At 35.6% G+C, this 18253-nt stretch overlaps 1 protein-coding gene across 1 annotated transcript in view; it reads right to left on the reverse strand.

Annotated features, from left to right (window-relative positions):
- Positions 1-477: 477 nt before the first annotated feature.
- The window catches only part of LOC139120175 (cubilin-like), a 29334-nt gene continuing 11558 nt past the window's right edge, over positions 478-18253 (reverse strand). The window contains exons 9-20 of the mRNA XM_070684335.1: positions 15116-15262; positions 14695-14869; positions 13856-14022; positions 12632-12877; positions 11609-11728; positions 10572-10785; positions 9663-9835; positions 8615-8848; positions 7796-7933; positions 5875-6088; positions 5202-5371; positions 478-4895 (exon numbers count right to left, since the gene is read on the reverse strand). Coding sequence (XP_070540436.1) covers positions 4123-4895; positions 5202-5371; positions 5875-6088; positions 7796-7933; positions 8615-8848; positions 9663-9835; positions 10572-10785; positions 11609-11728; positions 12632-12877; positions 13856-14022; positions 14695-14869; positions 15116-15262 — 2771 coding nt within the window. The 3' untranslated portion in view covers positions 478-4122. The remainder of the gene's footprint in view (positions 4896-5201; positions 5372-5874; positions 6089-7795; positions 7934-8614; positions 8849-9662; positions 9836-10571; positions 10786-11608; positions 11729-12631; positions 12878-13855; positions 14023-14694; positions 14870-15115; positions 15263-18253) is intronic.

Below are 18253 nucleotides of genomic sequence, written 5' to 3' on the forward strand. Positions count from 1 at the left end.
ATGTAATCGTTGCTGACTGAATTCTAGCCAGGACTTGAACCCATTTTTCAACGATAATACTGCAAATTGTGCACGGCCCGTTGAGTCGGCAAGACTAAGACTTTTTATTTCAACTTAATTTAGGAAATATGTCGATGAAACAAAAATGTTAAAAATAGTGCAATTGCTGCAGCTATTATCCTGCTTATGCTTCTCCTTAAAACTGTGATTATAAAATATAAAAAAAAATCTCACGTTATCCAACAGAACAACTTTCTATGGCCAGAACAAAACTTTTTAATTGAAAAACGGAAGAAAGCTTAGTAGATGAGAAATGCACATCTCTTGTGCATGCGTATGTTGTTTGCAATCGATGTCATAAGGAACTGGTAAGCCTTACATTGCAAAATTTGGGCATAGTATGTTTGTGTAACACTGATCGATCGACAACAAACAGAAACTACTGTACATGATTATAAATAGATTTTTATTGCTAATTCTTCAATGATAATAACTTTACATTTCTATAACGTTAGTGGTCTGTTGTAGTGCAAATGAAACTCACCACCCACTGTGACGAATCAGTAACAGTGGAATTTTCCAGGTGTACATTTAAACATTACAAGGGCGCCACGTCTGAATGCTGGTGAACGGCGAAGGCTGAATGGTGATCTTCTCATTTCATCAAGCATTTCACCGTTGAAAGACGAGCACTCAATCAGTAGTCTCCATTGCACCTTGGTTCTTCGATCGCGCGACGCAGCCACCATCATTGTCGATCAGTTCAATTGAACGGTTGACAAAGATTGCAGGTTTGTAATTAATTTTGATCTCGTATATTAGTACTTTGACTTTTAAGAGTTACTATTATTCGCGAAGGATATGACCTTATTCATTACACAAAATCATCCACAAAATTTAACACCTTTCGTAATAAATTACTTGCCGGGCTTCAAAAATATTGCGGAGACCCCTTCAACTCCTTGGCTTGGGCAACAATTTCATGTGCGCCTGCATAAAGCGCCCTCTTTTGCCGACAATTTGAAGAGCAAACGTGGTGGAAGAGACAGTTTGAAAAGGGACGCAGGTGTAGAAGGGAACCCCTTCAGAATACTCGCCAATCGGCCGGCCTTCAGCTCAAACAGCTTACCCTACTGTCAGACAACAATTCCAATGTGGTAGTTGTCTGAGGCATAACAAACACGATTGGAACTAATTTGGGATTTTCATATTTTGCAAATTTCTCAAAAGTGCACGTGTTAGGTGTCATATAGCTGAATGTTGCAATATCGCAAATTACTCATAAAAACAAGTGTGTAATATAGAAAGAAAAGCAGATGAGATAACATTTGTAGATTAAATCGACATTACTTCACGATTCAAATATCCCAAATTAGTTCCAATCGTGTTAACGTAACAATCCCACGAGTGCCTAAGGAATGGCCCAAAATGTTAATCGCCCGATTTGAACACTATTTGCGATTACAAATGATTATTTATAAGTCATTTTGTTGGTTTCTGCGGAACATATGGTGATGACTTGTTTTTGCTAAGGGCGTTCCGAAAGATCAGGCGAAATCAATAGAAAACGACCTTGCTTGCACCCTGATATATCCATACGTTGTTGGTCGCAAAACGAATGATGGCGACGGTATCACTTATCAACGTTATTCTACAGCTTGGATATATACATGTACATAACTTCATGGGAGAGGTGTGGTGAAAGTTTAATGGGAATAAATTCAATGCTAAGTTAATAGCCCTTTTAACGCTTTAAAGGATGTGTACATGGGCTAAAGTTTAGGCGGATGTTAAGAGTAAACATGCTATGGAAAGGAAATAATGGGCGCTCCCCGTTTTGTGGAGAACGATTCAACTTCTCATGAACGTTATACGCATGGAATGCAGTAGCTGTGAAAATGGATATTGCGTGTATTGTCTTTTTCATTTTCAGAAGATGTTTTACATTTTTAAACATGCCCGGCATTACTCTCACGTCATTGAGCTGAGATGGTCACTCTAAGCATGTGAGATGGTCACTCTAAGCATGTGAAATAACGTCACGGGCGTTCAATTGATCATGTTAGGCATTTCGAACAATGTAATAGGCAATTGCGTAATGCACCTAGTTGGCACTTTAGGCATTTGCAATACCGTTAGAGGATAATTAAATAATAAAGGTATTTGCAACTCCACCATAGTATTTGGACGATTATGTGAAATACTTCCAATAATGCATAAGTCAATTCAGTGTATATCAGACCACTATAGGCATCGTAACAGGCATTCATCTTCATATACAAGTCTTTACTCACATTTGGCTAATATGTTGTGTAGTATTCTTGGTGTATTGTATCAATTTAGACAAACATTACGACATTTAATTCTATTCTTCATGTGAACTAGTTATTGATAATAGTTGGCTTGACATTTGTTATACGAATTTAGGCATATACATTTGTTATAACATTTCACTCTTAAAATAATGCCATTGTATTTGTACGTGTCTGTTTATTGTATCTAACGTCTTTGCAAATGCCTATATAGTAAGATAATTTACTAAGTGCCTGTAATACTATTGTAAATTACTATTGTAAATGCCTAAGATGATAAGACATCACTTCAATAACAATATTGCTCAACACGAGATGATCAATAAAATAAGTAAACTGCAAATGCTTAGAATCATCAATAAAATGCCTCAAGCGATCGATATGCCAAAATTGCCAGCATTTTATTGCAAATGCCTCGCACTGATTGACTAACACAATGCCTAAAACGCTAATGTCATTGACTACCTTTGATGCCATGGATATTACAACAAATTTCTAAGGACAATTAAAAATGCCTATTGCAAATATCTACAATGCTAACTAAATGCCCTGAAACGTTAGCTAAATTGCCTTAAACATCGATGAAAATGCTTGCAACGTTAATGTTAATGCCAATATGATATAAATGCAATTCCATACCGTTTACTCAATGCCAAAAAGGTTATCGTCACATGCCTAAAAGAATCAGATAAATGACTTTTATAGGATAACAAATACCCGCAGTAATCGATAAAATGCCTGAAAATTATTGCTGGTTATGAAATTCAGTATGTCTATGCCTCCAACATTTTGCAAAATGATTCAGTAAAAGCCTATTGTCAGAAAATTCTTGATATGACCAAAAAAATCATATCTTAAATATCTTAGTGTTAACTCAAAACTACATTTTGGTGTGACATCGATGAAGGCTTTTCAAGTCTTGAAAGAAATGAAAAAAATACAACTACGAGAGGTATATACGCCACGGATGCCTATTTTATCTTAGGTAGATTTTAGCAAGCGGGGAAAAGAGTTAAACAAGACAGAAAATAAAAATCCTGGGTGAAAAAACAATTTCAGATTACGACAATCCGTAAGTCTTGAGCCTTACATACAGAAATATGTGACTTTTAATTACCTTTCATTTTGAAGAGCACTCCATTGATGTATTGGCATTATGGTAGTTGGTAATAAACACTGTGGCAATACTCATTCGAGGTAACTTGAAGTCTATGTGATCAGATAAGAGTGTTTAACTGTGAATATAATATGTCCGTTTTCATCAAACTATTCTGTCTAAATTAAGCACCAACGAAAACACTTGCAATCTTGATCGTAGTGTATATTACCATAATATGAAATGAACGCGAAAGACTTGAATTTTTGGCCGAACTTACATCGATGAAACTTTCAACCATTCTCTAAAAAAAATTAAGGATAAAAATTGTTGGTGATTGTGCAAAATTTGAAGCTAGAGAAACAAGTTACGCAATATTAACGGACTTACAGAACACAAAATGGCCTCCACCCACCAGTGTGTTAACGCTATGGGGAAAATCTAATTTTTGACTTTCACAAAAATGAGCCGATGAAAACTTTCCGTGAGGTTCAAATGAGCCACCGCATGTGGTAAATTAGAACGGTATTATACAATTTGAGAGTCCGTTTGTCTGTCTATCTCTGGAGCGTAAGCATTTTAACTTAGAAATCGAGGATAATGATACAGCTTTTGCTTTCGCCGCATTTATCGTTGGTTGACATAGATGGATAATGAACACACGAGTCGAAACGTTTTACCAGAGTATCAACGGACGAACATCACTACTTTGTCTCAGTTTTCGTCTATTCGGCTCTTAATGGAGTCATCAATTTTAACAGTTCTCCAAAACCATCCATACAAGCCACGTCTAGGACAGTCTTCGCCGCCGGTCCATAATTTGTCGCTGGCAACCAAGCCAACCATATACCATTTTCCTTGGTGGTACTTTGCGAAAGGGCCTCCGATATGTCCATAACAACGATCTCCTCCGTTATTTCCATCGGTGTAACGAGCGCAGTGATAGTTTCTTTCAAAATACCAGTTGTCTAGCGTGCTCTGAGCACATTCGTCCCACAGTACGCTTTCAAGCGGGATCCTTTGCAAAATAATGTTGTTCGTGGCGTTTTTATAGTTCTTGCTCCACCCAAACGTGTAACCGATTGTTCCTGCCCTTGCCCGAATTCGCTTGATGGCCTCAAAAGTGGGAAGGCATATTGGACGAACGTAAGAGTTAAAATAAACCCTCCTATCTAATTTCAATATGCAAATTTTGTAGTCGAAGCCAAAACACTCTTGATGGACGACTGCGAAGGAAAGTTCGTGATCTTCAGTAAAATTACTGAACGTTTTTCCTAGTTTAACATGCATCTGCTTGTACAATTTGTTCGCTATGCAAGAAATTGTTGTGATGACCCAGAGGTCATTGAGAAGGACACCGCTACAGAAGTCTGCTGTGTCGTTGCCGGAGTATATCATGGCCATCCATGGTGCCACACCGGGTGAAATGTCAAAATTAGTTGTGTTACTCGGCGGATGCTCATCGTCAACATCAACAATGCCACAACCTACGAGATCAAATTGCACAAAGTTAATCTTTTGTAGATATTTCCAGATTTTGGTATACACTGTATGTAAATAGAATTTGCTCGTTCGTCCGGTTGAACTGCTTTCTGTAGTGTTGATTGGATCTTTACCCACATAAGGCTAACATGATACTAAGCAATGGTGAACTGACCAAAAATGTGAGCAACGGATTGTTAAACGACATAATTTGTTCAAAGATAAAATACTCTGTACATGTACATTAACCTGGCTGTACTCATTGTTTCGCACAGCTCCACAAGTTTGAAGACATGTACATGGTAACAAACCTTGGTCAAAATGAATTTGATATCCACCATTGCCACCGTCACCACTTTCAGTTTTCAACGTCAAGGATACTGTATCACTATGAGATATAAAGGTCATTGGCGTGGTCACCTGACACACTCGTCCTCCCAATTCTGTACCATCGTCTCCACTTGACATTTGTAAAAAGTCCCTGAATGAAAGGATATTATAAATTTTCATGTGGTAACACTCTTTCTGTCAGTCTGTCTGCATACATGTATGTGTCTGTCTGTCTGTCTGCCTGTGTGCCTGTGTGTCTATCTGTCTATGTTCAGCCTGCCAAAACATTACATTTGACGCTTATATCACTTTTGGTGTGTAACAGTATGCAAAACTATCTGTAACAAAAAAATCATATCACATCATACGGGCTATACTGAGAAGTTGGCCGTTGACAGTATGGTGAAATCGCCCCACTGTCTGATACTTTCACTGTCTGTTCTGTTGCACACTGTCGCAAAATTTCGTGTATCCACGCCTGCGGCGGGGGTTATTGCTTAATTTCAACATCACTTCCAGATGATTGAACACAGGGAAATTAGGAAACTGACAAATTATTCTGGCAAGACAGCTTTTGGTAGTGCTACATGTTTTCATCGAATTTATTGAATTTTAGCAGTGTAATGTACCGCTTATACGACACATATTACTTACATGCATCTCAAGTTTTCGTCCAGAGAGGATGCATTGCTATCCTTCGGTTGTAGAGAAACGTTGAGCAAAGTCACGCGTATAGGTAAACGAGCCAAACTTTTAATCCGCCATTCACACGTCTGGTGTCCTGGATATTCATGGTTTCCCCATGGGTTCCCAAGATTCCCAAAGTCTTCAAGATACAGATCTCCAGACGGCCATTGGCATTGGATTTCTGTGAAATGATTGGATGGTTCAGTAACGCGCATTTCCAACGATTGATTGATTTTAACACGTGACCGCAAACAATCATGTCGTAAGAGCCGCTTTATCGTGAATATGTTGCATCGCTCCCGCCATTTTATCTCACGTATTCAAACACTTGAGCTAATGTCTGTCTGACTGTCTGTCTGTCTCTGGGCAAAGAGTCAAAAACGGCTCATCGGATCAGAATCAAATCTGGTACATAAATTTTGTTGGGAACGGTAAACACTGATTAAATTTTGGTGAGTGTGACTTGCATAAATGATACTAATTTGCATAGTTCTTCAGGAATTAGATTTTACAAAATGTTAGTATCATGATAAATGACTAATACGACGGATTTCAAGGTCACGCAGAAGTTTATGACGATGAATTAGATTTTACAAAATGTTAGTATCATGATAAATGACTAATACGACGGATTTCAAGGTCACGCAGAAGTTTATGACGATGGCACTGCTTATTTGTAAATAAACAAACTTTCCTAATTAGGGATATGTATTTGCAACGACCAGACTAACGTTGATGAAATTTGCAATGTACTGTCAAATTACAAAGATACTAACATTGATGAAAGTCGTTTGGCATATTTACATCATCTGAGAATTAATGTGAATATTTAACGAACTTTCGTAATTAGGGATATATGTCTGGAAAGTCTTGACCAAAGTTGATGAAACTTGCTGTCTACACAGAGGATGGTATAACATAATATGAAAGTTATTATGCATTTTTAGATCAGCTAATTACTAATTTGCATATCAAAACTTTCCTCTTTCGGGATATATCCGGATTAACATGACTAAAGTTGACAAAACTTGCTATGTACATTGAAAACACTATGACATAACATTTGTGAAAGTCGTTCAGCACTTCAGATAGCTAATTACAAATTTGTATATTTAATAAAGTTGGCCGACAAGGCATATGAATATTTGGGTAAACTTTACAAAAGTTGACGAAAGTCGATTTGTACATTGAAAACACAATGATATAACATTAATGAAACTCATTTAGTATTTTTAACCAGCTAATTCCTAATTTGCATATTTAATTACATTTACAAATTAAATAATTAATTTGTAGGACTTGACAAAAATGGAAGAAATTTACTATGTATATTGATGAGGCAGTCGTAGAGACATATTTTTTGCATTTCCACGTCAGCTAATTCATATTTTGCATTTTAAATATACTTCCCCAATTTAGCATATGCAACTTGAAATAGTTGACGCAAAGCAAGCAAAGTTGCTACATAAAATGTTGATTTAATGATATGGAAGCAGGGAAGGGAATTTAACATGTTTCATTGAGGCTAATTACTTATTTGCACACGTTATGATTTTTTACATTGAATCCATTGGGTGGTTTATTTTTAGTACATATATTTTAGTACATATTGCAACTGTGATCTCCAAACGGTTTTAAAAGTTTCGGCACCCGTTGAAAGCATAATTGATTTTCAAATACCAACACTGTCATTCTGGTCATGTGACGTTCAATCAAGATATACATCCATTTAACAAAAAAATAGTACATGTTTGGCACTTAAAAACTGCCATAGCTTAAAACAATACCTTTGTACTTTTTCTCTTGACAAAAATTCACGGAAATCACCTGAGAAAATATAAGAAAAATGTTTTTCTCCAAGATAGTCTGTGCATAAAATCTATCCTACCTTGCTCCCGGTACGAAATGTTGAAGAATCGAGAGTAGCCGTAGTAATGTTGAGGTATATGATAAATCACATAGACTATGTCCGAAGGCACGATCAGATTTGGACTCAATGTTTTTCCGTAATAACGAACCACATGTTCTGGAAAATATTAAGAAGTGTACAGTTGCCGATTGAATAGGCTTGCATAACAAAGTACATGTAGTTTGAAGGAATTTCAAACGCTTTTGAAGGGGCTTTATATAGTGTGACACTTGATTCAATAACTGTTTAGCTACAGACAACTTATAAAATTATTGAGTACACGAATTGTATATAAAATCATATATTATAAACTTACATTATGTTATAAACTTACTGACTATACCTTATGTATAGAGTGGAGCCACATTTTTAAATATTGGAGGATTAAGAACTAAGAATTATTAAGAATAAGAGAATCACGTTTTCAGTTTCGTTGAGCAGCTAGGGTTACGGAATGAAGCTTATTCCGACACAAACCCCTCGATATCACCAGGTAATAGAGACCCATAAATAACTGCCGACAGTTTGGCTAAATACCTAATATATCGTGATCTTGTGACATCTTCAATGTATAGTGACGAGTTATTGCAAATATCCCCCCTTAAACGATTGAAAGAGCGTACAAAACTTGAAAGAAATTGCACACCTGTCTGTACATCTTACTTTATACTGAAGTCTCGAACACTCAGGCAAAATCTGGGATTATGTACGGTAAAACCTAGGGCAATGGTTCCTTAACATTACATAAATAAATTTGAGTCACGAATTAATCATCGGTGAGCCCATCTCAGCATTTACCTTTAGCTTCTCCTGCAAGAACATCTACATACGTGGCTGGCTCCTCTCTTCTGTAATAAGAATACTTGAGATTCACGATAAAGTCTAGGCCCAGAACAGTAAAATTTAGATTCAGTGCTGAATCCTTGGAGCCCCTGACTTCAAAAGTACAACCTCCAGTCAAAATAATCGATCTTGGGGTTCGCTTCTTGACTTCAATTATTCCTTCAGGACCTTCGTACACTTTGTGGCATTCTAATAAATCAGAATTTGAAAATTATTGAAAAGAGTTACAAATTGACACCGTGGAAACCATACCGAACATCTAATGCAACGGCATTTCCACAAAGTTTTCCAAAACCTCCAAATTGTACATCTAAACCTCGAGAATAAAGAGCAAAAGTTCAGAAAGTAGTGGCAGGTTTGTGTGGTTTTCATATGTTCTTGTTATTTGTGTGATGACCAGAGGTATATACATACGTACGTACGTACGTACGTACGTAGATAGATAGATAGATAGATAGATAGATAGATAGATAGATAGATAGATAGATAGATAGATAGATAGATAGATAGATAGATAGATAGATAGATAGATAGATAGATAGATAGATAGATAGATAGATAGATAGATAGATAGATAATAGATAGATAGATAGATAGATAGATAGATAGATAGATAGGTAGATAGGTAGATAGGTAGATAGACACATACATACATACATACATACATACATACATACATACATACATACATACATACATACATACATACATACATACATACATACATACATACATTGATACACACATAAATACATACACACATACATACAAATACAAACAAATAAACATGAACATAGTATAATTATAGATAGGCTTTCGTTCTTCTATCTGTGGTTACATTGGCGCTTCACAGCATTTAATAACGCTTTCATAGACACTTGCAGCTCATCATCCATATTTACATTTAATGTCACTGGAACAGCTTCATTCTCTGTTCACAAATACGTAATCTTGCCATGTACTTATTGTAGTGCTGTAAAATGATTTATATCGTCTCACTTACTAGCATCATACTGCAGCATAAAACCTTTGTCCTGACCACTTTCATCTGTTCGAAAGCGAATGGACAAAGCATTAGCAGATGCCACAATGATACTCGGGACATCTCTTCCACAGAATGTACCGATTAGCGGATCCTCCAACGATGACCCTTCTCGCACTTCAAGGTAATCCTTGCTGAGATAAATAGAAAAGAAGTGATACATATAGAAAAGCCATTGAATCAGTAGGCCATGTTCACGACTCCTTCATACCTTCATTCTGGCATTCCGGTTGGTATGCGTTCACCAGTCCGATTTAAAACCCTTTCAAGCTCTCCTATGTTAAGTACATTTAGAATAAGTGTGAAATACACACTGAAGGTGAAGAAATGTGCGTAACATAATGTGTAGTGTGCACAATATATACCACAAAGTATGCAAGGATGTGAGGTCAAGCAGGGTCATGGAAATGTTTCCTGTAGCAAAACAACCAAAAAGAAGAAGAAAACGGATGTCAGCAGCATTCAATATTAAATATAACGAGCAACAATAACCAAAGTTTGAGGTTTTGACCGCTAAACCAGGTTTCATATCGAGTGTATGTATTCTGTTTACTCTACACCAGCCAATGCTGAAGTATAGAATATTACGTGAAAACAGAAAAGGGCATGATCTCACACTTTTTGTGAAATGATGAAACATCTTTAGTGATCACGTATTTCTTTGTTATGTTGATAAACAGGTACGATCTTTAAAAACTTAATGGATTGTAATCGATATTTTTATTCGAATTGTGTCTTTATTATATGCAGACATTACGGACATGACGACCTTTGTAAAGATGGGAGTAACTGATGGTGTCGGACAAAGCAAGGTAGAAAATTTCGGGACACACGAACTAATGGTTGTCTGAAGCACGGTTACTTTCCTACCTGCATTGTTCCTGATTCGGATGCCTTCTTTCCAACTGAAAGTCGTGGAAGGTTAAAACGATGTTTGCATCCGGGTTATCTGTGATGATATGCCACGCGCAATCCTGATTGTTGGGATACATAGCTGGATAATTGGGAGAAGCCATATTGCCTTGGTTTTCTTTGAAAGTAACGTGAGTTGAAACTGCACAGGCAGGGAATTTGTCCTTTGGTTCTGAGATTTAAACAGCGAAGAAATAGCCAGTGATGTATAGAGGGGATAATTCGAAGATGCCATGTTGTGTTGACTTTGCTTTCTTTGAAAGTGACGATAGTGGGAACTTTACGAGAAAGAGTTTATATTTTGGCCCTGACTTGCAAAACAGTACATCTATACAACTTACACTGCATATATAGGATTTGAATTCGGAAGATGTGAGCTCAAAGCATACATGTATATAGGAGTACAGTTTTGTATATATGAGTTGAGCGGGCAGTACAATTGTACCATACAAAGTGGACGACATTATGTCTTTCGTTAATCATTGATAAAACATTCCGTACATCAAAAGATCACGCGAGATTCTGGCATTTTATGTACCACACGATTTGCAACCAACTCAAAAAATGTAACTAATTGTGATATCCGTGTAGTTTTAGCAAACTTAATGACTTATGCGTTGTTCTCAACACTATCTGATTCGCTGTTTGTCCTGTAGAAAGAGTCGATTTCCTAAACGGTTCATAAAAATATCCACGGAAGGCTATTTACTCATCGTAAAAGGGGTAGTGAAATTAACGATTGCCGAAAAGACAGCGGACTTCGTATATAATTACCCTGCCGGGCTGCATTGTTTAGAATCTAGCTTTGTGCGAAGTTAGCTAATCGAGACACTTAAGTTGCCGTATTGTGACAGACCAAAGGATGTATTATTTCAAGCAATGGTTAACACTGAACCATCGGAAGGTGTGCCAGCCTTTGGCAAGTGATCAATGGTGTGGAGTAATATTGATTAAATAAATGCGCCAAAGTATTATTTACTATAATTCTTTTTTACCTCCGATATATCGTATCTGAACCAATAGTGGAATTGACGACAAGATAACACGGAGTTGTATTTGGTTATCTGATGCTCTAACAGCGGTGGGTATATCCCTATCGTAGTGGCCAATACGCTCTGAAAAGAAAATAATGTCATTCATTAGATGTTTTATATTTTCTTGTATCTGTCTGAAATTTATTGCCTTATGTCATATCTTAAAGTTAGTTTGCTATAAAGAAAACAATGTATATTTCCTCTTTTGATCCCTAACAATATATGATGATAGTGCTAAAATGTGGAACGACAGTAAGCAAAAGTGGCGAGCTATTCATCGCCTAGTTCACACTACATACACCAAACGGCCCTATATTTTATACTCCTATTCCAAACGGTATAACCCTTGTTCTGATTTTATTGCACTCGTTCACGAAAGGCGAACATACAATCAACTCACGGAGTGTTGAATTTACTCCGCCATATGTACAACCGCTGAAAATTCTCCGGGGTACATTCATCTTGAGATCATGACTTGATACAAGAAGTTACGCAGAGGTTGTTTGGGTTTCAGTAATACTTACTTCATTTCGTAAAACATATTGATTTAAATCACTGTTTTGTTCCTCTATCCGCCAGGAAGCCTACGACCTACTCCGAATCATCATCATCATCATCATCCGATAATCATCATCATCATCATCATCCGATAATTGCAGATGTTACATCACACCTGCGTACCTCTATTTTTTCAAACGTTTGATGTTACAGTTCATATTTAACTCTGTAATATTTTCCTGATGATAACTAACCGTAGATTTCCAGTGTTTAATTTAACCCTACAGTGCTTTATACACACTGTCATCAAAACGGGTGCGCTTTTTGATGCGTTGTACTCCAAAATTTATGATTATCCCTCTGTATGCCATGACGTCTATTGAGTGGCATTATGTACGTAACGTGTCGTTCAACTTCATCGTTCATAGTGTTACTTGTTTTATTGTTACCCTGTTACAATTACTATACCATTAAAAACCGACTTACCTCCCGTCAGCAAATCTATCACTTGAATATACCCTCTATTTTGCCAGCTTTCTTCCTTAGTGATGTTGTCAAATCGAAGCACGGCTCTATATCCCTCGGGAACGGTGACGTTGTACAAACATCCCCTGTAACGAAGCCCGCCCTCGTTTCTGAAAGATGGACTTAGAAATGTATATCGGAGGGTCTTATGTCTTGGATCCGTTTTAATAACACCATTGAGTGACAAGAAAATGTTGTATTCGCAAGCTGTACAGAAAAAAAGAGAGAAGGACAATAACTTCACGTGTCGGTGTCGGTCGACTTTAATTTTACATATGCAACTATATATATATATATATATATATATATATATATATATATATATATATATATATATATATATATATATATATATTATATATAATTATATATAATTTATATATATATATATATATATATATATATATATATATATATATATATATATATATAATTTGACAAGATTCCATCTCCATAATCTTTTTAGCAAATTATGTCTGCATTGTATCACTCACTCATTATAATTACATCAATATTAGGCGCTCCTTCACAACCATTTGAAGCAAAGTCATGTTAAATTTACTTAAAGTCTAATCAAAACTGCAATCTGTCAAATTCATTTTAGAACACTTTTTCTCCTTGTTCCATGCCCAGAAGTCAATTGTATTGTATTATGAACTTGGTGTATAGCTGGAGTAAAATGCAGTTCGCTGCCATGTCATGCTAAATTTGACAAGATACATAATCATCATTTGCTCAACGACATAAATAAAAAGAAATTGCGGTCGACAAATACAAGACCGATTAGAATAATCCTTGTTTGTGAATATATTATTCCCAAGAACACCTTTACGTGACTAAATGGTTTACAGAGAGAGTGAGAAAGTCAGTTTATCTAATGTCGAGATGGCTACATCACGAAAGAGTGTATCAATGTTTATGAAAAATATATTTGAGGCTTAATTTTTCAAAAAATAGAAACTTCATAACACAGTGACCTTCTTTTTATTCAAACTATCATTTTTTAGAGTCTATCTATGTTGAATATCATTACAGTACGTGTTCCGCTACGCGCAATCGTACAAAATCTTTTCTGTAGAGGGACTGATGTGTTTTCATTGTTCTGTCACCTTAACATTCCATAAATAGTCAGTATAAAGATTATTTGCAATAAATATCGCGCGAGATTGGTAAGAACGGGCAAACCTGAACGATATTCTGCCATGAAGCTGCCCCTTTCTCCATCGTCTCTCGTCTTAAACTTGATGTAAATGACCTCATGAGTAAACACCCTGGGTATACGATTGCCGCACAAACGAGTTACCAGCGGGGAATTTTCATCTGCGCCGCTCCTGATTTCGATATGTTCCTCCCTAAAAATCGAAAAGTATGAAACAGGAGATAAAAAGGCTCCTATGAGGCCGATCGCATGCCTTACGGTATTGTTATGAGAAGATGTGTGAATTAGAGTCGTGTGGACTTCTGTGGCATTGGAAAATAGTCCGTGACTTTGTACGTGTAGCAAGCATTGAACCGTTTATCAGGTTCGTACATCGTGAAACGGCACTGCTTCCGACATCGTGTATTTTCTCGTAACCATTATGTTTCAGTCGGTCAAAACTTTTGCAAATGTGAGTATAGCTGCAATTTTTGAAAGGTGCATCAAAGTGTCATTCTCAGAAACCTGTCGTCTGCAATTTTTGAAAGGTGTCTCAAAGTGTCATTCTCAGAAACCTGTCGTCAGTGGGTAGCGTAGTTAAGTTCACAATAAGACACGAAGACAGGTCAAATAATCAGAATCATTCAACTCAAACAAGTAATTTACGGGGTCAAAATAACCCTCATTGCAAAGAGTATGACATAGCATACATCAGCACACCCGGAAAATGGTATCATATTATTCGTTTCACAGAAACTGAAGTTCTGGCCTTTGCAATGGTGCATATTTCAACTACATTTCACTTAGATCAATTCAGCCATGCTTAGCCTCTTTGATATGTAGTTTTGCATTTCAGAGATCGGCAACGTTTTTTGGTGCATATTACCTGCAGTCAACACTGTCGAAGAGATTAAATTGCCTGAATTCCAGCACCACATTGATTTGTGCTTTCCTGTATGGATAAATAATCCACTCATACACGGCTTGTTCTTCGAGTTCTGCTGAGTTGATGTGTTTTACCGTCCAGCTGTCACCTTCTAAAATTTCCTTGAACCCAGTTTCTGAAATCGCGTTTTTATACAAAAATTAGAAGACTGACGACTTGTTCTTTCTTTCTCACCAATTTCATTCTCCAATGGTACTCAGTCACTCGTGTATATATATATATATATATATATATATATATATATATATATATATATATATACATACATACATATATATTCGTAAATAACAAAGTGGCATTTGCTCGTTCATCGATTCATCGATTAAGATGTAGTGATAAATTTGAGATATTCTTCACTCACCTACTATTTTATACCTGGCATGGAGTCCTTTAAATTTCTCTGGATACACTTCATATTCTAATTTCAACTCATAGTACAGCCTGACGGCGTTTGTCTGTGACAGAATTGGGTGAGCGTCGGTGTGCGAAAAGTAAGCTATAATATCGTCTGCAAATCAGAAGGGGTAGAATGATAACCCGTGTTAATGTAGCCGTATTCGTCAGCAGATATCGTAATAATCGTATCTATTTGATAAACGTGTATGTTTTATCAAGTCACTGAGGTACTTGTTTTACATTTGACATAATGTAGAAAGTTTTGAGCTACCTGCATGTTTTATAAGCGTTCTTGAATTCCCGTTGCAAACAGAAATATTTTATACTTTGTATATACTTTGTATATACAAAGTATAAAAGTATATACTGACATGTTATTCCTGTACTTATCACATCTTTGTAGCTTACATTTATTTGTATTTTAATACTTAATTTATCCCCTTTGTATATGGGCCGGTGGCCTTGGAATGCAAATAAAACCTATTAGTCCGTGGGCTAGAGGGGGTCTACGTGCATCCCCCCCACAGGATAACAAACCTGTATTTTTCAGAACCCTTGGGATCCCTAGAATACGAAATGGAATTTTAACAGAAAAATATAGGGACGCAATAGCTGTTATGGTCATGTTTTGAAGGGTACCGCAAAATCACGATTTTCCAAGCCAAATGCATTTTCGTCAAATCTGTCTTCTTGTAAGTCATGTGCTGAGCTCATTTTTGAACATAACCTGGCTTGTTTGGTATCATTAGAAAGGGAATTTATTCTTCTTTAAGATGACATATTGCATTATGCAATATCTTCTACAGTTTTTGTCAAATATAACCAAAACTTACCCTTACCCCAAAATTTAACATTACAAATTACAGAAAAATCTCAAATTCTACCAATTTTTAGCTAGGCAAAATAAAAAATGCAATGCTTTGTCTGAAATCTGTTTTATTTGATACAGGGACATGTAAGAATTATGAATAGACTTTTAATAGAAAAAATATTAGGAATCTACATCTGTAACAGTCATATTTTGAAGGGTACTGCAAAATCACAGTGTAGCAGATTTGCATGCATTTTTGTTAAATCTGTCTTCCTATAAGTTATCTACTGAGCTTGTTTTTGAATATAACCTGGCTTGTCAGATATCATTAGAAAGATAATTTACTAATCTTTAGAATGACATATTGTAACATGCAATATGTTATATAGTTTTCATGATATATAACCAAAACTTACCCCATACCCCAAAGTTTACATTGAAAATTTCAGTCATAGCTAAAACCAAATTCTACAATTTTTTTAGCTTGACACCAAAAATCTGGCCGTTTTTGCTATTAAATCTATTTTATTTGGTACAGGGACATGTCAGAATTATGAAATAGACTTTTAATAGAAAAAATATTGGGAATCTACATCTGTAACAGTCATATTTTGAAGGGTACCGCAAAATCACAGTGTAGCAGATTTGCATGCATTTTTGTTAAATCTGTCTTGTTATAAGTTATCTACTGAGCTTGTTTTTGAATATAACCTGGCTTGTCAGATATCATTAGAAAGATAATTCACTAATCTTTAGAATGACATATTGTAACATGCAATATGTTATATAGTTTTCATGATATATAACCAAAACTTACCCCATACCCCAAAGTTTACATTGAAAATTTCAGTCATAGCTAAACCAAATTCTACAATTTTTAAGCTTGACACCAAAAATCTGGCCGTTTTTGCTATTAAATCTATTTTATTTGGTACAGGGACATGTAAGAATTATGAAATAGACTTTTTACAGAAAAAATATTAGGAATCTACATCTGTAACAGTCATATTTTGAAGGGTACCGCAAAATCACAGTGTAGCAGATTTGCATGCATTTTTGTTAAAATTGTCTTGTTATAAGTTATCTACTGAGCTTGTTTTTGAATATAACCTGGCTTGTTAGGTATCATTAGAAAGATAATTTACTAATCTTTAGAATGACATATTGTAACATGCAATATGTTATATAGTTTTCATGATATATATCCCAAACTTACCCCATACCCCAAAGTTTACATTGAAAATTTCAGTCATAGCTAAAACCAAATTCTACCATTTTTTTACCTAGACATATAAAATCTGGCCGTTTTTGCAATTAAATATAGTTTTTTTGGTACAGAGACATGTCAGAATTATGAAATAGACTTTTAACAGAAAGAATATTGGATTCTATGGCTGTAACAGTCATATTCTGTGGAGTACTGCAAAATCACTGCAGTGCAGACTCATATGTGTTTTGTTAACTTTGTCCCATTGTAGGTCATCTGTTGCGCTTATTTTAATACATAAACATGTTTATTTGGTACCATTGAAAAGATAATTCACTAATCTTTAAAATGACATATTGTTTATATGCCATATCATATATAGTTTTCATAGAATATGACGAAAACTTACCCCATACCACAAAGTTTATATCGAAAATTACTTTTGTAGCTATCGTCAAATTCTACCAGTTTCTAGTTAGACATAACAAATAAGGCAATGCTTTATATGAAATCTTTTATTTGGTACGGGTGAATGTCAGAAATATGAAATAGACTTTTAACAGAAAATATATTGGACTCTATAGCTGTAACAGTCATATTTTGAATGGTCTCGCAAAATCACAGTATTGCCAACTCGCTTGCTTTTTTGTTAAAATCTGTCTTCTGAGCTTGATTTGACATAACCTGGCTTGTTATGTATCAATAGAAAGGTAATTAACTAGTCTTTAAAATAACATATTGTAATATGCAATGTCTTGTTTAGGTTTCATGAAATAGGACCAAAGCTTACCCCATACCCCAAGGTTTACACAGCAAATTACTGCAAATCTGAAACTCTACCATTTTTTAAAATTTATAACTTTATATACCAAAGGCAATGCTTGTATGCAATCTATGAAATATGTGTTTTGTTAAAAAGTATGTTACAAATATGAAATTAACTTTTAACAGGAACATAATATGATTTTGTAGCCTTTTTGATATATTTGGAAAGGTACTTAGGTATCAGGGCAAATTTGCCGAAACACATACATTTGCAATATATGGGTTCCCCCTCCAAAAATGATCCAAATGGCTACTAAATT

Source organism: Ptychodera flava, chromosome 20 (genome assembly GCF_041260155.1).
Source record: "Ptychodera flava strain L36383 chromosome 20, AS_Pfla_20210202, whole genome shotgun sequence".
NCBI classification, from domain to species: domain Eukaryota; kingdom Metazoa; phylum Hemichordata; class Enteropneusta; family Ptychoderidae; genus Ptychodera; species Ptychodera flava.